Raw genomic sequence first — 22,251 nt, 5'->3', positions numbered from 1 at the left:
GTAGAAGTTCCCATCCACTAGCATTATTTGACTGACAGACGGCAACGGTTGGAGTTAAAAATCATAATTTGTGTTCTGCTGAAGAAACAAAGTCACCTACACCTTGGATGCGCTGGGGGTAAGCAGATAAACATCAAATTTCCATTTTTGGGTGAACTATCCCTTTAAGGTTTCTTGACAATACATAGCCTATGGTAATAATTCTAGCTACTGTATAAATCTTATCTGAATGTTTGTTTCTTCCAGATGGTGGTAGAATATGACTGTACATTTGATTAATCTTTGACATAATAAGAGCCCAGCTGCAGAGTGATGATCCATTGGTCAGCCTTTTTCCTCCTCCCGTATGCTTCAGTCAGGGTCATTTAATAAGAACAGTATAGTGTGAAATTCAAACACTTAAAATTAAGCAAAGCGTGGTCTTGAAAACCCCATAAGCCATTCATAATGCGTGTTCCACATGGAAAGTCGTTGAGAGAGGTCTGTCTTGTTCCTGTGTGCATCCTGTGCAGTATGCACTACATAGTCAGTTTCTGTCTAAGGGTGGATTGGTCAGTGACATGAATTGTTTTGTCAAGACTCCTTGAATGTTGAAAGAGGCTGATGAGAGAGAGATGGAGAGCTTTTGGTCTCTCTTAAAGGGTTAGTTCACCCAAAAATAATTTAAAAATTATGTAATTTATTACTCACCCTCATGTCGTTCTACACCCAGAAGACCTTTATTCATCTTCGGAACACAAATTAAGATATTTTGATTAAATCCGATGGCTCAGTGAGGAATCAGCAACGTCACTGTAACTCTCAGGATCCATAAAGGTACTTAAAAACATATTTAAAACAGTTTGTGTGACTACAGTGGTTCTACCTTAATATTATAAAGTGACGAGAATACTTTTTGTGTGCCAAAAAAAACAAAATAATGACTTTTCAACAGTACAGTGATGGGCAGATTTCAAAACATTGCTTCGGAGCTTTATGAATCGAGTCCGTGATTCGGGTCTCCTATCAAATGGCTAAACTGCTGAAATCACATAACTTTGGCTCTCTGAATCACTGATCCAATTTGTAAAGCTCAGAAGCAGTGTTTTGAAATTAGCTCATCACTATATTGTTGAAAAGTCGTTATTTAGTTTTTTTGGCACACAAAATATTCTCGTCGCTTTATAATATTAAGGTAGAACCACTGAAGTCACATGAACTGTTTTAAATATGTTTTTAGTACCTTTATGGACCTTGAGAGTTACAATGGCATTGCTGTCTATAGAGGCTTCACTGAGCCATCAGATTTCATCAAAAAATATCTTAATTTGTGTTCCGAAGATGAACAAAGGTCTTACGGGTGTAGAACGACATGAGGGTGCGTAATAAATTACATTATTTTCATTTTTGGGTGAACTAACCCTTTAAAGATATAGATTCTGTAGGACACTCTGATATGTTTGCTTCTAGAGTCTAGAGCTGAGCGTTGCACAGAAAATCTTGGCATACATATATCCAATTTAATCTGTTTATGGCAGCACATCCAGTCCAGCATGTCAGAGCAATTATTGATCTGGAGGAAAGTTTACCCTTTGCATTTTATGATTCTAAATTATTCTAAATGTCAGGTAATGTGGTGCTTTGCAGTATTTCTGTAAGTTTATTGATTATGTGATTCATATTGACTGCTGAGGTATATGCAAGCAGAGATTTGTTTTGAGGACTCTAATGATTGTATTCTTTTTATATACTTAATTTTTCTCAAAGCAACCCAGCTTAAAGGGGTTGATAACCCAAAAATGAAAATTGTTGACTTCGGACTACACTTCCAAATCTTTCTTTCTTTCTTTCTTTTTTTTTTTTTTGTGTGAAGCTGGTGGTCCAAAATGACACTTCTGCTTTTAATCAACATATATATTTAGCAAAAATACTCATTTTCAAACACTATTATGTAGCTCATTGATCAGTCTCTTGGGGTCAGGAATCCGGTGAAGAGAATGTCAGATCTTAGCCTCGAGTTATCCTGTCAGTATGTTTTGTAGCTTATGATCATAAGCAATTAAGTGGTTTGTTAGGAGATGAAGCTCACAGCATGTGTCATCTGTGTTTTGAATGTGAAGCTCTATAAAGCTCTCTGGGAGATTGGTGTGACAGCCTGTCATCCATGTTGTCTTTCATTTAAGTAGAGCAGTTTCCATAAGTTGGATAACAGTAACATCTATAGACTGCTAATAAGCTGCCATAGGGATTACACCTCAGGCATGTTTCTAAATCAGCCAAGAAGTTCTCCTCTCTCTGTCATATAGGAAGTCAAGGCAGTATTTGCTTTGTAAATGTGAATGTGTCATCAATCACTGAGTGGAGACGTCATCACTGGAACTAAATTTGTTCCTTAACATTGTCAGAAATGACATCCAATCAGCAAACACTTGGCACTATTTGGCTGGCTTCATTTATATGTTAAATAGCAAGGATTCTTCATGGGTGTCTGTTTGGTCTCAGCTTATTTTAGGATTTTGATTTATTTCTCAGGATTTTTATATTCATATTTGTCCAAAGTCAAAGCTCTTTAATGAATCAATCAGTAAATATGTTATGTTACTACACTGTAGATCAAAACAAAAGTCACAAATTAGTCATCAGTTAGCATCCAAATCGTAAAAAAAAAAAAAAAAAATCCAAACAGAGACAAATTATAGTGGCATATATACCACGGAGGAAAAGTGCATGTCATGATACACTGGAATTTCAATATAAGAAACAGTAAATCGGTTCTTTCTATTGTTTATTCTCATTCACGGGATAGAAAGCTTGCTGAATGTCAGGACAATGGCACAGCATAGAGACCTTGGAGTATTCTACTTTAGTTTCTCCAATTGATCAGACTCATAAATGCAACAGCTAGTCAGTTATTGTTAACACTCGCATGAAAGAAGAAAATCTTACTTTTTTTTATTTAAAAAAAGTATATATTTGAATCATCTTAGTCACCTTTGACTTTGCATTTTTATTATGAAATGTTTTAAAATTTATGAATTTTTAAATGAAATACTTGAGATTTTATACTGGATAAATCGGCATAGTGAATATTTAGGTTTTATCACAGTATGTCTTATTAAAAAATTGCATAATATTATCCTGAAATGCACATTGCCTTTTGTTAATTTAGTCAACACTGATTCCTGAAACAGCGTTGTACTTTATTTTGGCACAATTGATTGTTTAAATGTTTGTTGGGAAGAACATTTGGAGATTGGACCTCTTCCAACTTTTAATTGTGTACCCCTGCTATATATTTTGTAGTTGATGCTCATTCATTATCAGTCAGAAGGATACAGACCACTAAATGAATATTCGCATTTATTCTATTATTTAGAAGTCACAGTGATATTCCCTTAGCAAAAGAGCCCTAGAGTGCATCAAAGGCAGTTTCAGTGAGTCAAACCATCATGTCATGTTTGTCTGTAAGTCTAGCTCTGCATGATCTCAAAGCTTCAAAGGGGTGTGATTTCCCTCTGCACAAAATTCATTTCATTGTGTGCACAATCCATCCATGTTGCCTTTCTTGGGAAAAAAAAGAAGGCTTTCCGGAAAAAGAGATCTAAGAACGCATTGCTAATAGTAATTCACATGCTCAGGCTGGTGAAGGTCTCTTTAGAAATGGTTCAAAATACACTTTCAGATGTAACAGGTAGATGTTTCTTCACATTATTTTTTGAGTAAAGCTCTATTAATGTACTGTTACATGTTTCACATGTACATACACTCTAAAAAATAAATGTAAAAAACTAAACATATTTACACAGCAAAATACTGTTTTCCACTGAAACAGTAATATACCATAAAAATAATGCATTCTGGATAATATTATTATTATTTGTTGTTTTTGAGAAAATACCTTATAGGCTACTGTCTCTAAAAATGACAAATATTACCCAGAATGCATTGTTTTTTCAGTAAATTACTTTTGTATATTACAATGCATTCTGGGTAATATTATTTGTAATTTTCAAGAAAGTAGCCTCTAGGCCTCTTGTCTTAAAATGACCGATATTGCCCAGAATGCATTGTTTTATGGTATATTACTGTTGCAATGGAAATGGTATTTTACTGTGTAAATTTGTATAGGGGTCATAGTGGGTGCTCTAGTGATATATATGTAATCTTGGCCACTCAGGAAGAGACCTTTTAGTGACAGATAGTAGTATTTCTGTGTCAGTTCTCAAAAACTAATTTGGCTTGACTTTGGAATAATTTGGCTTGACTTTGGAATACTGATTGTGTTCTTCAGAGTAGCAAGATTGAATTGGAAAGTTGGTTTGTTTTTTTTCCAAACCAATTAATGTGCACCTCAGTCAAGAAGCTTTCCTGTGGCGTCCATGTGATGTACATTCAAATGAGAAACACTTTGTTTCCTTTGTTTTGTTTGGTTTTGTTTCCCGCTGATCTGTTTTTTAGGGTTTTTGATTGAAGGCATTGTGACACTATATCTGTGTAATGGCATTTCAGTCAATAGCTCTCTCTATATCAGTGGCTGTCAGACTGTGAGACTCAGATGATCTAGTATTATCTCTCAGCAATCAGCATTCACTTCGGTTTCACGTGTATTTTGTTTCTTGCTTGTTTTTTGTCGCTGAGAAAATGAAATTCTATTTTTATCCACACCCAATAATTCAGCACTTGCTGCACCCACGCAGTATAGTGCGAAATGACTGTTATTCCTGTTAAAAACATCAAGGACGTTTCTACTTGATGAAAACTCATGAATTTATGTAACTAAGCAAAGCATAATAGATCACCAAGTATCTTCTAGATCAGTGGCTCTCAAACTGTGAGACCATGCACCTGGAGTGGTGTGTGACAAGAAAATTTGCATTATAATTTTATTAAAATTTTAGTTTATATATCTCTGATTTCATTTACTGTTCAGTTTCTTTTTTCTTTTTTTTTTAAGTTGCTGCTCTTATCCTTCAGATCTGCAAGGGACTGATATGGGGTTGTCATGCTGTATTCTACTATATGTTTTACTATACTGTACTACAATTAGGGGTGTGATGATACACTTAGCTTAAGATATGATATTGGGTTCACAAGATATTGGGTTCACAAGAATGAGACAAGCAAATATTTTAACACTATTTGTAAGAAATCTTCATTGACAAAGTATATTATGACTGGAAAAATAGTCTTTCATTCGACTGAAAGCTATGACTAAAAGTCACAAAATGCAAAAGAATGCAGGTGCATTCTGAAATGTAACTAATAATCTTTTAATGAATGTCACTTTAGTTCTACAAACCCGATTCCAAAAAAGTTGGGACACTGTACAAATTGTGAATAAAAACAGAATGCAATGATGTGGATGTTTCAAATTTCAATATTTCATTCAGAATTCAACATAGATGACATATCAAATGTTTAAACAGAGAAAATGTATCATTTTAAGGGAAAAAAAAGTTGGTTTTTAAATTTCATGACATCAACACATCTCAAAAAAGTTGGGACAAGGCCATGTTTACCACTGTTTGGCATCCCCTCTTCTTTTTCTAACAGTCTGCAAACGTCTGGGGACTGAGGAGACAAATTGCTCTAGTTTAGGAATAGGAATGTTGTCCCATTCTTGTCTAATACAGGCTTCTAGTTGCTCAACTGTCTTAGGTCTTCTAAGATACGTCTCAGTAAGTTTTACTGTATCTTTCAACATACCTTCAGATGTTCATTCATGTTTAATCTGTAACTAGCATTAAAGAGGAAGGGATTGTTTGCAGTTGCACTCCGCGCTTCTGCTTGAACTGAGGTGTCCATACAGTGATCTGTATGGATTTATCAAAACTGGATTTATTGTTTGAATTTCATGATAAAATGGCCATAATTTGAGGGATGAGACTTCGTTTCTTATCGAACGTAAACACAGAGTTTATTGCGATTATTGGTGATTAAATGATTAGTTCACTTCAGAATTAAGATTTCCTGATAATTTACTCACCCCCATGTCATCCAAGATGGTTGTCTTTCTTTCTTCAGTCAAAAATAAATTAAGGTTTTTGAGGAAAACATTCCAGGATTTTTCTCCATATAGTGGACTTCAACAGCGTTCAGTGGGTTGAAGGTCCAAATTGCAGTTTCATTGCAGCTTCAAAGGGCTCTACACGATCCCAGCCGAGGAATAAGGGTGTTATCTAGTGAAATGATCATTCATTCTCTAAAATAATAACATTTATATACTTTTTAACCACAAATGCACATCTTGCACTAGCTCTACGATGCGCCACTCATAGTAGGCGGAAGTAGGGCAAAAAACTCCATCTCATTTTCCATGTCAAAATCATCTGACATTGTTGTTTTACCTTTTTTTTTTTAGTAAAGGCCATTGACTTAGTCTTTGCACGTTTGCTTTATCTTCCACCTGTGTCACACGTGAAATATATAGCGTGAACATAGCCTTGGGGATGGGGAGCATAACAGACTTATTTCATTTTTTTTTTTTTTAAATCACACAGACCCCAAACGTTTGAATGGTACATACATGATCTCCATGTTTTATCAATTTTGTTGACATCGTAATAATTTATTGGCACTGTTGACAAAACGACAACTTAGCTATTTGTAGTTTCAATGTTAGTGAAATTGGTTTTGTTACGACACGGTGTGCATGTTCTCTCCATTGGAAGTTGTGAAACTATGGCAAGTGATGGCAGGTTTGTCTTGGGCAGGTCAGTCACGTGAAAAATTCTGAGCTTTCTAGAACATGTGTATCAACACGTAGAAGCCTTAAACCTGCCTGATATCTGCAAAAATGGTTTCCCTTGCTGAAACGAGAAAAACTACAGTAAATGTCTCGGACTCAGTCCTGTTTTCTCATGCTCCTTAGCTGTTAATAAAATGCTTAGAAGCTACCTGAGACCTCATTACAAACTGAACAATTCCGGGCAGATTCAGGTTTCCTCAGTAATGATTGTATTCTAGCAAACTTGCACAATGATTGGGGTAGAGCACAGTGCTAAAAATAGCCTTGCGCGAGAGGCAGTGACAGACTCACTGCTACCCTGCGGTCCTGTGAGAGAAAGGGAGAATGACAGCCTTTCATGACCGTCTGTAGTACTGCAGTCTGGCTTTTGTTTGTTTACAGGCAATTCAGGTTTCAATTTTTTGGTTGTTATTTTGATGCGACGATTTTTTTTTTTTCTTTTTTGGCTTAGCTTCATTAACCAGGGGCTTAACTAGATGAGATAAAACGTTCAACTGTTGGTGTATACATGTTTTAACTAGATGAGTTTTGTTGTAGTAGACAGATGGTTCTTTTAAAACATCTGCTTTAATAAAATTAAAGAAATCTCTTCATCATTTAATTCATTTTCGGACAGTGTTGCTTTTGGTGGCGAATTATAGTAGCATCTGTTTTTTAGTACGGGGGGTTTAATGGAAAAAGATGAGAAAGAAAATTTAAAAAAAATGAAAGTCTTATTCATGTACAAATAACAATGAAGTTTGAGTGGATTTTTTTTTCTCCTTATATAGTATGAGTGAGGTAAACAAAGACAATTTTTCAACCAAGAAGAAAGCATTATAAATAGTAGAATAAAATGATTGAAGAATCTAACTTTTTATTCATTGTTCAGCAGTACACTTAAAACATGCTATTTTTTTTTTTTTTGTGGTTCAAAGGAGGGTGTTAACAAAAATCATTATTCTTGGCTGTATTTATTTATTTATGGATGCCATCGAGATGTTCAGCATGTAATACAACATGATCAAAAAGGAATAAGATGACTGTTGATGACTGTGTAGTTCGTAATTGGATCTTTATTCCTAACAATTCAGAGAGCACCTTTTCACACGCCGCCATGTCAAACAAACACTTCCTTTCAGAGCTGTGTGCAGATGTGCTTTGTTGAGCAGCCTCACTTCAGTAGACATGAGGTGGCAAAAACTGATCACAAATCAGAAGCGATATGAAAGACAGCATTCTCGTTAACAGAACGTCTCGATTTTGTGTTTGTATTTTCCTGGTTATGTAAAAGCACAATTAATGTCCATCACAGTGAGCTTTAGTCCTCAGCTGAGCTTTGGCAGGCAGAGGAGGCAGCTCTCGAGTAACCCAATCAAGTGGCTCTGTTCCCCGTAGTTTACTCACAGTCCCCTCTTGATATTATGACCCTGCATGAGGATTGCCCAATGTATTCTCCCCTGCTGCTGTGATTTTACACTCACCTTTGCATGCTGTCTGTTGCAGTATAAGCAACTGTACCCTTTTGACTTGGCTTGGTCTTGGTCCTTCTCTAGAAGCCTTGAGCACACGATTTTGCTGTCTAAGGACAAATCTTCTGGAATGTCGTCCAGTCAGCATTGTCAGTTGTATCCAAAGTCCTAAGATCATTGATGTTGCATAGTTTCCCTTGGCTTTTACCCAAGATGCGACAAGCAACAATCATAAAGGATGGAAAAGATTGCATAGTGGGGTTTAGCCTGAACTGCCTAGAAATACAGCCTTTGTCAGTATTTGCAAAAATTGGCAGCATCAGTTTTTGCATTTGTGCTCTTTTAGGCATGCAGTATCACAGTTCTGCTTCGTAATGCTAAGTTATTTATCACACTAGTGTTTTTTTGTGGCATATGTGCTGTTTCACAGCGTGTGCAGTGCTACTTTGAGCTGCCAAACGGAGGTGTTTACAAGCCGCACGGCACATATGCTGCAAGCGCACACACTTTCTTTGGTAATGCAGGCTTAACGATGAGAGTATTCCTCTGAGTAATTTAATGAAACAACTGATTGAGTTCTGGTGTTATTTTGTGCTGTTTCTTTCTAAAAAAAAAAAAAAAAAAGTATGTCTGTCTAAGGTTTGAGTGTTCAAGTGGGCAACGGAATAGAATAATATCAATTTCAGACAATACGGCTGGTATAATTTACCTCCTATCTTTTATAAATTACCCCATTTATTTTCTTTAAAAAAAAAAAAATTCTACTTGATTGGACTGATGGTAAAAATTGAGGTGTATCAATTTATCATGCATTATCATGCATGCATTTGCAATTAAAATATGTGTGTGTGTGTGTGTATATATATATATATATATATATATATATATATATATATATATATATATATATATATATATATATATATATATATATATATATATATATATATATATATATATATAATAAAATATACGTACAGTATATATACAGCACTCCTACCTTTTCACAGTTTGTATCACTCTGCTTGAAGTGACCGTCATGGTCAAGCAAATCCAACGTAATTTTTGCAAATACTACACTTGTTGTACCACGAACTGTAGTTTTAAGAGTTTTTAGGCGAGAATGTAGTTGTTTAGACCTGAATTATGTGACTTATATTTAATCATAGCACCTATTTTACAGTTTGTTTTGACATTTTCGGAGATACGAGCTCCAGGCCGTCAATGGCCGTTCAGGTCATGCACGCGCCAAGAACAGCTTCATCTCGGCCAGTGCTTCGGGGTTTTGCCGCTGGCTCTTATAGTGGTTAAACTTGAGACACAATGAATTTTGGATACATAAAATGTGCAATCTTTGGTCATATTAATCTATTACTTATTCCAGAGCAAGTCGAATTGTGCAATGTTAAATTTAATAATTTAATATAATCAACTTACATCCTCTAACGTTATATAGCATAGTATATTAGCTTAATGACAAAAGCACCAGTGTGCCCGTGACAGGTTATCAAGTATAATATAATATAATATAATATAATATAATATAATATAATATAATATAATATAATATAATATAATATAATATAATATAATATAATATAATATAATATAATATAATAATATGTTATTTTATATAATATATATATAGTACAGTCCAAAAGTTTGGAACCACTAAGATTTTTAATGTTTTTAAAAGAAGTTTCGTCTGCTCACCAAGGCTACATTTATTTAATTAAAAATACAGTAAAAAACAGTAATTTTGTGAAATATTATTGCAATTTAAAATAACTGTGTACTATTTAAATATATTTGACAAAGTAATTTATTCCTGTGATGCAAAGCTGAATTTTCAGCATCGTTACTCCAGTCTTCAGTGTCACATGATCCTTCAGAAATCATTCTAATATGCTGATCTGCTGCTCAAGAAAGCATTTTCAATGTTGAAAACAGTTGTGTACTTTTTTTTTCAGGATTCCTTGATGAATAGAAAGTTCAAAAGAACAGCATTTATCTGAAATACAAAGCTTCTGTAGCATTATACACTACCGTCCAGTTTGGGGTCAGTAAGAATTTTTTTTTTTTTTTTTTAAAGAACTTAAAGAAATGAATACTTTTATTCAGCAAGGATGCATTAAATCAATCAAAAGTGGCAGTAAAGACATTTATAATGTTACAAAAGATTAGATTTCAGATAAACACTGTTCTTTTGAACTTTCTATTCATCAAATAATCCTGAAAAAAAATATTGTACACAAATATTTTGTACAATTGTACACATTAAATGTTTATAGAATGATTTCTGAAGGATCATGTGACACTGAAGACTGGAGTAACGATGCTGAAAATTCAGCTTTGCATCACAGGAATAAATGACTTTGTGAAATATTATTACAATTTAAAATAACTGTTTTCTATTTGAATATATTTCACAATATTACTGTTTTTACTGTATTTTTAAATAAATAAATGTAGCCTTGGTGAGCAGACGAAACTTCTTTTAAAAACATTAAAAATCTTAGTGGTTCCAAACTTTTGGACTGTACTTATATATATATTTATATATATATTTATGCATATATATATATATATATATATATATATATGCATATATATATATATATATATATATATATATATATATATATATATATATATACATATATATGCATAAATATATATATATATATATATATATATATATATATATGCATAAATATATATTAGAGGTGTAACGGTTCAAATTACTCACGTGGTTTTAGGGTCACGGTTTCGGTACTGTTCGGTATGTGCTATGTTCAGGGAAAAAAGGACTGCTGTCAAATATACATAAAGAAAATAAGAACAAATAATCAAACCATAAGCAACAGGACAAATAAATACAGTAGAGCAAAGATACAAATAAAATAAAATAAACAGTGCTTTTTAGGTTTTTCAGGTATCTAACAGTACAGTAGTTTTCAGGTACGGAAATTGAATAAAGTAATCAAATGTAAAACAATATTGCATACAATCTTCACTGTAGAAATTAAATAAAGATTAATCATCAGCTATTTAGTCAAGAGCAGTGAGTGATTTCCATGTCTTTTGTTGTTTTGATTAACATTAAAAACAAAGACAGCATGACTATTAGGTTGCTGTCACTTTAAGACATAATGTAATGATCCAGTACACTGATACTGTACACATGCATTGTCTTTCTCGACTGTTTGCGTTCTGGAGTAATGATGCTGAAAATTCAGCTTTGCCATCAAAGGAATGAATTGCATTTTAAAAAATATTCAAATAGAAAAAGTTCTTTCCATTATAATATTTTGCAATATTACTGTTGGAGTTTACAATATTTCTGTAAAGTCTACTCCAGCACGTCCCAAAGACTTTCAATGAATTTAAGATCTGGACTCAGAGGTGACTATTCTTGTGTGAAAATGATTCTTCATGTTCCCTGATAACCATTCTTTCATAATTTAAGCCTGATCTTGACATTGTCATCCTGGAATATGGCCATGATGTGTCTTTATGCATAGTTGATTAAGAAATTAAAAGCTGCACACTTCATTAAATAGGGTTAAAATAACTGTTGCCCAACATATACCATGCTAGAAACATAATAATCACCCTTAATCATTTGCCTATTTAAATTCAAACAGCGACTTTTTTGGGGGGCCAGACTCTCTCTCTCTCTCTCTCGCTCTCTCTCTCTATAATAAATAAATATATATATATATATATATATATAATAATTTGTTCAATAATTTATTATTCTTTTATTCAAGGTGACTGATGTTTACATTCAAGGCTACACATTTTATCATTTAATGCCTAACACTCCTCTGTTTGAGCTGCAGGAACATGATAGATAAATTAAATTGGTTATATCCTGTTTCACTTGGAAATGTATTCTCATCATACATAAATAAAATGGGCTAAAAAGCTATTTGATGTTAACCATCACTTATTGAAGAAAACCGCAAAGATTTTTGATTTTCATAGGGGAGTGAGTGATCCATGCCAGCTCCCCAAATTAAATGTCTAGACCTGGCAATCACAAAACAATATTATTTTCCAACAAGTGTGCCATTATGGCCTTTGTTTATTGTCTTGTCCCTTTCCAAAACAAACACACAACCTTAAAACCAGTGCAGTAAGCCTATGGGATCCTTCTGATGCCATAATGGCCTTTACCTCAGCATTTTTCTCTAGAGGGGCTTTAACATGAGGCAGATGAGCAAAAAGGTGGAGGAGCTTTTGAGTGCAGGGGTGACAGGGTGAGGCTGAAAAGGGGAAGAGGAAGGAATTGAAGGTTAGAAGAGAAAGAGAGAGAAAGTGCAAAAGGGAGGTTGAGATATAGAGATTTAAGAAAGAGAGAAACGCAAGATTGCTGGAGGAAAGCAGCTGCTATCTAGCAGTCATTATGTTTTTGATTAAGAGCAAGTCTCTCAGTGAATCGTGTCATGCGTGCTCAGGAGAAAAAGACATTTTTGTACTGTGCTGCCTTGGAGAGGGTACATATCCAATCCAGATATCGACCCTAATCACGATCCCTATCCCAGCACTCATAACTCTAAAATTAGACCTATAGTTACACTGGTTATGGAGCGTACAGTACTTCTTTTTGAATGGGTTTTATACAACAGTTCAATAAACAAGAAGTTAATATCAAGAGAATTTTATTTTAGACACAAAATTGACAGTTTTTGTTCTACCTATGAAAAACAAAGCAACAACTTAATTTATTGTTGAAAGTCTCCAAGCAACACACAGTAGTGGTGTACAACCTTAAATGAATTAGTGCTTTTGAACAAAATGGATGAGTGAATGATTCAGTTTCAAATTTAGGGGCTTTATTGGAATGACAAATATTTTTACATTCATAATGCCAAAGCTTTTGCAGCACTGCTGTGTGCAGTTCAATGCATGGTGAGAGAAGTTGTAGTGATTTAAAGGTTGTTGATTCTGTCCTGTATGGGACCAGTATCATTTCAATAAACCTGCTGGTATAAGAAATCTTGGGATACATGCACACATTGATATGTCATACTAGTGCAGATGTCTGAAGGTAAAGTATGAATTGTCCTAAGACAATTGAGACCCCAAAGTCATTGTTCCTTAAGAGCTTTTAGTTGAATTTTAAAGTTTAAATTAAATTTTTGAAGTTTTTAAATGAAGGCTTTTTTAGTATGCATTCAATTTCATTTAATTCCCTTGTATGATGATGCAATTTAACAGAAAAGTGCACATTCTATCCTGACCTTGGCCAAATGATTTGTTATTGTATAGTCTTGATTTTCTTTAAATGTATCATTCATAAGATCATACCAATTTCATGGCTGAAGTATATCTGCTTCTCAGCCAGATTTATTGTGTTGCTGTTTTAGTGCAAAAGCATCACCTGCATGACTGGCTCAACTGAAGCCAGGCAAATGATGCCACTTGTAATGAAATCCATCTTGGTTCAGCTATGCAGTGGTTTATAATATTACTTTGATTATAGCTTGTGAAACCATGACCACCTCTGTTACTGGTTGAAACCATTCATGTTTTCTAATACATTTTTCCTTTGCCAAAAAAAAAAAAAAAAAAGTAAACCTTTCCCTTTCATTACAGGGTGAATTATGGATGAATGTGATTAGAAATGTGAAGATGAGAATGCTGAATAGACTCAATTAGAGATGCTTTAGTGCAGGAGCTGAGGTTATATCCACCCTGTCTCTGAAGACAGGCCTCACTGGACTCCCTCATTCAAACTAATCTGCACCTTTTTCTGCACCTACATCTCCTCTGTAAATCTATTTACCAAGCTTTAAAAGCCATTTCTCAATGTTTAGACTGCATTAATGAAACAGTCCCCCCTGCCCTCCTGCATCCCAATGGAAAAAGTGTTTAATCTCCAACATTAGTTCAGTATTTACTGTATGATTGCAAAGTGGAATTTAGGCCAAATATTAAATTTATATTAAGGGACTGTTGAATGCTTGAATCTGATTGGTTGATGAACGTTCTAAGGTTTTAAATCACACAAGAACACTGACCAACCAAATAAATATACTAAACAAATGGATACAAATGACAAATTAATCCCATGTGTAATGAGGAGTCAGAAGCCATGGGATCCATGTGCATCTTTATTGTTGACAATCGTAGTACAACAGGCAAAGGTATATCACCAGCAACAGCAGTATCACAGGCAAGGCAGATATGTAACGAAGGGACAGTCCAAGGTCATACATGAAAAAATAATACACATGGGAAAATGCTCAGAAATGTCAGCCATGGCAAAACAAGACTTCGCAGTGTGTGTATGTGAGAGTGTGTGTTTTATAGTCCACCGGATGGGGATCAGGTGAGCGCCTAATCAGCGCCAGGCAGTCTGTGATGGGAAATTAAGTCCAAAAGAGTTAGTACTGGAGTAGTTAGTCATGAATCCCTCAGGTGGTGATCGGAGGGAGCCACAGAGGCTGAATTCGTGACAGAGCCCCATCCCTGCGAGCGGCTAATGAAGCGAGGAGGTGGTCGACGCCGGGGCCTTCCTCATGGACGAGGGGCAGGTCTCTCCGGATGAGCTTGATGAAAGTCATTGATGAGGGTCGGTTCCAGAATGTCCTCTGCATTGACCCCTCCCAGTCCACCAGATATTGTAGTGATCTACCCCGGCATCTGGAATCCAGAAGTTCACGCACTATGGTCACCGGCCTCGTCCGTCCTGGTCCTCCTCTCCTCTCGGACCACCTGCAGGCTTAAGCAAAGACGCATGGAGAGTAGGTGAGATACGGTAACTAGAGGGGAGAGCCAAACGATAAGAAACCAGAGTAATATGTCTGATTATTTTGAAGGGACCCACGTACTTGGGGCTGAGTTTTCTGCAAGGTAGCCGGAGCTGTAGATCCGAGTCGACAGCCATACCCATTGACCAGGGTGATAATCAGGGTGGTGGTGGCAAGAATGATCTGCTTGTTCCGTCTGACGTCTGACAGCCCTTTGCAGGTGCACATGGGCTTCATTCCATACGTTCTCACTCCTCTGTAACCAATCATTGACTGAAGGCCGATCCGAAGGTTCTCCTGACCAGGGGAATAGAGGGGGTTGGAATCCTAGGATGCATTGGAACGGTGTCAATTCTTTGGACGGTTTGCAAAGTGAGTTTTGAGTATATATTCTGCCCAGAACAGAAAGCGACTCCAGTCTGTCTGGTTGCAATAACAGTATGATCTGAGATAACGGGTGAGTTCCTGATTGAGGCGTTCTACCTGTCTGTTGTTAGATTGACATTAACATATGATTAATAGCCTCTGGAAGAAAGCATCCCAAACCCGGGAGGTAAACTGGGGACCACGGTCAGAGACGATGTCTTTGGGAAGACCTTTAAAATTGAAATACACAATTACATAGATGCTCTGCTGTCTCAAGGCTGTGGGTAACTGAGATGGGATGAAGCGGCAGGCTTTAGAGAATCGGTCGACCACCTTGAGTATCGTAGTGTGACCTTGGGAGTTAGGAAGACCAGTGACAAAGTCTATGGCGATGTGGGACCAGGGTCGTTGAGGAATGGATAATGGTTGAAGCAAGCCGGTAGGGGCTTGATGGGATGATTTGGTGGTTTGGCAGATCACGTATGAAAGAAATGTCAGACTGCAGAGAAGACCACCAAAAGCGATTGTTGAAGAGTTGGATGGTGGCTGTGATTCCTGGGTGGTCAGCGCTAGTAGAATCATGCACCAACTGGATTATTCTCTTGCGAAGTGCTGCAGGAACGTGTATGCAATTTGGGGGACAATTGGGTGGAGATGGTTCTAAGCATTGAGCATCTGTGATTTCGGCCATGATGTCCCATTGTATAGGTGCCAGGATGAGCGTGGAAGGAAGAATGGGTTCATTAGTGGGCGGTGCTTGAACAAATTCTTGTTGTCGTGAAAGAGCATCGACTTTAATATTCTTGGAACCGGGTCTGTATGTCACGGTGAACTAGAACCTGGTGAAGAAGAGTGCCCATCTTGCCTGTCAGGGATTAAGTCTCTTGGCTGAATGTAGGTATTCCAAGTTGCGATGGTCGGTTAGCACCAGGAAAGGATGTTTGCTTCCCTCCAGCCAGTGGCGCCATTGTTCAAAGGCCGCCTCATAGCTAGTAGCTCACGATCTCCTACGTCATAGTTCTGTTCTGTGGAGGTGAGTTTTCATGAATAGTATGCGCGTGGGAAGAGCTTAGGAGGATTGCCATGTCTTTGAGATGGTACTGCCCCGATGCCAGTGTTGGAAGCTTCAACCTCTATGACAAATTCTTTCTCAGGATCGGGATGGTGTAAGATGGGGGCTGTGGTGAAGCGTTCCTTTAACTCCTGACAAGATCGTTTGGCAGCTGAAGACCAGGATAGTCGACCTCCCCCCTTCTTAAGCATAGAGGTAAATGGTGATGCAGTGGTGCTGAAATTTCTTATGAAGTGCCTGTAAAAGTTTGCGAACCCCACAAACCATTGTAATTCCTTGACTGAGGATGGTTGTGGCCATCGTAGAACAGCTTGCACCTTGGTGTCATCTATAGCGACACCCTCTGAGCTGATGATGTATCCCAGGAAGAAATGGACGTCTATTAAAACTCACAATTCTTTGCCTTGGCATAGAGCTGATGACAAATAAGTCATTTAAGGATTGTGCAGACATGGGTGATGAGAAATGAAGTCCAAAAGAGTTAGTACTCTGGTGATGGAGCCCTCAGGTGGTGATCGGAGGGAGCCACAGAGGCTGAATTCGTGACATTCGTTTTTGCCACAAATTTAAGTTTTATTATGCATGGAAAGCACGTACTCTCTTTCTCCCTTTTTCTCCCACTCAAACACACACACATATAGTATGGACACACACGTGCACAGAAATGTGTTGTTATTGCTGCTCTGACGATTTTATCAGTAAAATAGTTTAGCAACAAAAGCTACATGCCATTTCTCACTAGTGAGGTAATAACATTGCTGTTCTTGAAGCAGATAAACTTGCAGTTTTCTATTAGTAGAAACACTACTGCCGAACACTGTTGCGAGACGCACAGACTTGGATAATTCACACATGCCTAACACCCCCCACCCCCACCCCACCCTCTATCTAATAACTGCATTAATAACTAATCTGACAATTGATAGTCTTGCTATCATTGGCTCAATCCTCAATTACTAGCTCTAAAATGACATTTTGGAATTTGCAACAGAGGAACCTGATAAATGTCTTGAAATACAACATCTAAACAATGCCTTGAGGTGTGGTTACCGCAGTATAATTGGGATAATTGCATATTCCGTACATAATCTTAAATTTTCATCTTAAATTTCTTATATATCCAGTTACCTCAAAAATGTAGACACCATATTTTAAAATGATACTGCATTAGGTTAGATAAGAAAAAATTTGTTTGAGCAAAAATGTTTGGTTTTAATTGATAAAACAACATTAATAGTGCTCAGAAGATGCCACTTATTTTGATATTGTTATCTACTACGTTGAAGTATTTATTTTTAAGTGTGGTTGCAGTGTACATTTGGTGCCGCTGTGTAATGTTAACACTTTTGAACTCTTTATGCCTAAATGAAATTCTGTGGTAGCTCATATGGTGAATTATCTAGACGTTGTCTGGCAGGACTTGGAAGGTGATACGGTCTCATTAGGGTCCAGACAAAGGCCCCAGGAATGAAAAAGCTGATTGCTGTTGATGCTGCTGTCAAATGCGATGTGCGTGTTAATAGTGCCAACTTTTGACCTGCTGGCTTTGTGGGAGAGATGAAAAGCTCATTAAATCCTGCATGGTGATGTGGGTTTCAGCCGTCAAAGGGAGAGAATGAAAACCTTGGAGCTACACCGAGCCCCAGTAATGGAAGGTGAGACTTTATTGCTTCAACAGAGTGAGCACGTGGAGGTCCAGGCACAAGACAGCAGGGGGAAGAGAACTCGGCAGCTTAGGTGACACTTTTTAGTAATGCCAACCAAATTGGTAAAACCATTTACTGTGGCCCTGCTGATAATAGTTCTTCATTATTAATCTCTTGTGCTTGTTTTTTTCTTCATTTGTAAGTCACATTCTTCTATCTGAATCAATATAAATTAAATTCTCTTAGTGGTTACAGTTGGTTTTCTTTGTCGTGTTTGTTCAGTGTGCTTTGATTTTAAGCCATAAGAATGCAGCAGTGAGCTTGCTAAGCCTGGCTGCATGAATTACTGGATTTACATTACTTATAATGCAAAATGATTTAATGCTTTGAGTAAAGAGGCAGTTTGCTGAGCTATAAAGCGTCAAAAATCCCCACCGCTATATGTTCACTCACATTGACACAGATCTATAATTATTAAATCATGGCCCACTTAATATGATTGGGAGTGGATAATTTTCGTTTGACTTACACTGATTTGTAATTTGCATTATTGCCGCTATCTGTCATTAGATTAGAAAGTTATTAACTTTAGATTTAAACAGCCCAGGGCTCCAATGATTATTAGAACATCTTGTTCCAAAAGGCCCAGATTATGGTGACTATGCTTTGTGAACACGCCATTATTTGGAAATAATTTGTTGAAGGTGATTTTTATGCTGTCTATACTAATGAGCTGTGTAAAGTTGGGAAATATAGTAGCTGTCATAACTGGTTGGTAGAATCATTTTGTGTTTAAGACAGAATATAATTCAGATTTTTACTATTTGTGTATTCATCTTGACAGCAACAAAAACAAAAAAGTCATATCACCTAGCATAATGTTGACAAGTATTATGTCTTCAGCCATTGAATGGATGATTTTTTGGTGAAAGAGTTTCTAGAAAGAGTTTTTGTGTCTAAAGCTTTATTAAACTACAAGTGGCAAACGCTGTACATACTACCAGTCAAACATTAACACCTGCCTTTAACTGGCTTTAATCATTCTTTGACTATAATCTTTGCCTAAACTCAATCATATTAAGTTCAGCTTACTACAGTCAAATTTTGAGTTCACACAACTTTTTTCTATTAAGTACAATGAACTGTTTTTTATTATTTGAGAAACAAACTCATTTCATTTAATTAATTTCACTGTTTGGTTTTATAGTTTACAAATGTGCATATGTTTTTATGTGAACAAATTAAAGTACATTTATTTATTTATTTGTTGAAAATATGAAAATATAAATAAAATCTAATTTTATATATAGATTTACACTAATATATATATATATATATATATATATATACATACATACGTACGTACGTACGTACGTACGTACGTACGTACGTATGTATGTATGTATGTACGTATGTATGTATGTACGTATACATACATGTACGTATACATACATGTACGTATACATACATGTACGTATACATACATGTACGTATACATACATGTACGTATACATACATGTACGTATACGTCTAACTAATTTCAAGCATTTAAGCATAAACTTTTAGATCAAGAGGTTTTTAAGATCATTTGAAGCAACCCTTTGACAAGTCATCTTAAGCATGATCTGCACTCTCGTTTAGATTCCCTGCATCTCAAATTTTACACTTTGATTTCCACATTAGCCAGTCTTAATTAAAAAAAAACATACTTTCAATTAATTCCCGACCGCTCCATTCCTTTGGACATTTTCACACCGTAATATTAAATAACACTCTTGTCATGCATGTCTAATTAATTAGTCACACAATGCTCAGTAATTGCATGCAGAACTTGTGACCTTTGGTTTAATCGTATCTTTTTCATGTTTCTCCCCTTAGCGACCCTGCGCAAGCACAGCGCTTCTCACTGGCGCATGCAGAACATCGCCCAGGAATCTGTCGACAGTTCGGATGATGAGTTTTTTGATGCCCGAGGTAAGTGTCACTTATTTTCCACTCTTTGTAATAAGCTGATGGCTTTAGCTCTTCAGCATCTGTGCCCTACTCTCTTTCTCTTTTTTATGTCCATCATATATTCTGTCTATTACAGGTGGCTCCTCACATTATGGATGTATTCCTCTCAAGTATGCACTAAAACAGCTGTAAACTTGTATAAAGTAGATTTGTAGGCCTTTCATGCTAAACACAAATGCTAAACCGTGGCATTCTGTTATTGTGATGTGGATTGTTGCGATGTGACATGGTTGAACAGTGTAGTGTGTCCTCCAAATTAGCATGTACCAACATTAGCATAACTTTGTATGTAATGGGGTCCAAATAACAAGCCTTTATAACCAGCCTTTATTATGAGCTTGTCAGCTCATAAGTGTCCCACTCCTTGCACCAGCGAGCCAGTCGAGGCCCATACAATAAATAGCTCAAGATTTGTATCTTCAACAAAATGCCATGATTAAACAAAATCATCTGTCTAAATGGACTGGGCTTCACTTTGCCTTTGTCAGCATTACACCTCCATTATCTTTTTTCATAGGAAGAATTTACATTTAGCTGACCGTGCAGGGACAGCAACTTGAGGATATATATCGTACTCAAGCAACCCATTGCAACCCATTTTATTTCCGTTTGTGACTTATTTCCATACTGGATGTTTTACAAAACAAATGTATGGCAGGATGTTTTTCTTTTCCAGGATGAATAAGCACCATTGACTCGTACACAATATGTTTTAGGAAGGTGTAATAGGCAAATAAATACGGTCAACAGATACAGGGAGTTTCCTGCTAGTTTATTGCACGATACTCTGTTCTTTTCAAACCTGTGTCAGTCGAGTCCCAGCGCAGTTGCTAACATTTGGTCAGTGAAGAGAGGTGTGACTAAAACAGGTGATTCTCCATTAGAGGTACGAACAAGATCAAATCGTCTCTTGAGTTGCAGCTCCAAATGAGTGGATACTTTGATTGTTTTTGGTTCAAAATGAAATTGGCTTTATGTGGTGCTATAGTTCATTCACATTGTCTGTGTGAGCTGTTGTGTCTTTCTCCCACATATAGTAAAAAATTAGTAAAAGAACAGGTTGTAGCAGTGTATAATGTAATCGGTAACCTGCACGTTTCCACATCTATCTTTCATGAGACACATTTCTTATTTATTCTTAATGAGCCCCCCGCTTTGCCACACAACACAGAACCTCAATTAAAGTCCAGATGTTACAGCGGTATGGACTGGGGAACATGCCAGGTAGCTCCATAATGTGTTTTTTATTATATTTTTATTTTGTGTAGACAAACTTGCATTCATGTTATTTATATACACTGCTGTTCAAAAGTTTGGGGTCAGGTTTTTTTTTTTTTTTTTTAAGAATTCTGTAAGGATTCATTAAAGTTTTACAAAATATTTCTGTTTTAAAGCTGCAGTCCATAAGTTTTGCCTCTTTGTCTCTGTTTTAAACCTGCAACTGCTGTTTGTAATTCAGAATAAAATCAAATGTGACAATTTATTAGTCAGGTAAATGTATCATGCCAATTACATAATCAGTTCAAAGATAGTCAATACAAAACATCAAATGCTCAGAAATAGAGTAAGATGCATACCTGACATAAGAAAAATACACATGTGGGCTGAATACAGAATACATCTGAATACAGAATCGCCCAGAGCCTTTTGCAACATTTCTTTAAGTACTCAGACCAAGACAAAAGCCCTGTTTCCACCGCAGGAACTTTACCCAGGAACTAGGGACTTTGGGCTGGTACCATAGACAGTAAAAGAAATGGACACAGCGACCCCATTGGAACTCAATTGAGACAAGTGAAGCCCATTTTTAGCTATTTTTAGCACTTCCGTTTCTGACGCGCAGACTCAAACTAAGCTTGATGACGTCAGCAACCTGTCTGACAGATGTAAATCTTCTAGTAGCTGTGCGTGCAAACTGCCATCGTTAATCTTGCAGAGACGGCGAGCTTGAGCGGGGAGTTCTTTTGCGTGAGTGAGCAGGAGTAAGTATTCTGATTAATTAGTTTGTATACTATTTTAAAATGTAACGCCAGTACGCCATATTAAGTTAATGCATACTATTGCCTGCGAGCTTCTCCTCCTGTCTGTACGGTAATTTCTCTACTGTGCGACGGAGAGTCGAGTGGTTATGACGCAATCGTTAGCCTATTTTTACAAAAACTGTTTCTACGGGGCCATAATGTAACATAGAAGGTAATGGAGCCCTTTATACATT

General features: G+C 36.4%; 1 protein-coding gene across 1 annotated transcript in view; it reads left to right on the top strand.

Moving 5' to 3' along the window:
* Nucleotides 1-22,251, top strand: part of pitpnm3 (PITPNM family member 3) — a 111,738-nt gene that overhangs the window by 6,420 nt on the left and 83,067 nt on the right. The window contains exon 2 of the mRNA XM_067365506.1: nt 19,902-19,997. Within this exon, the coding sequence (XP_067221607.1) occupies nt 19,902-19,997 (96 nt within the window). The remainder of the gene's footprint in view (nt 1-19,901; nt 19,998-22,251) is intronic.

Source organism: Chanodichthys erythropterus, chromosome 17 (assembly GCF_024489055.1).
Source record: "Chanodichthys erythropterus isolate Z2021 chromosome 17, ASM2448905v1, whole genome shotgun sequence".
Classification (NCBI taxonomy): domain Eukaryota; kingdom Metazoa; phylum Chordata; class Actinopteri; order Cypriniformes; family Xenocyprididae; genus Chanodichthys; species Chanodichthys erythropterus.
The sequence above is the reverse complement of the archived record's forward strand: the minus strand, read 5'-3'. Positions and strand labels throughout refer to the sequence as shown.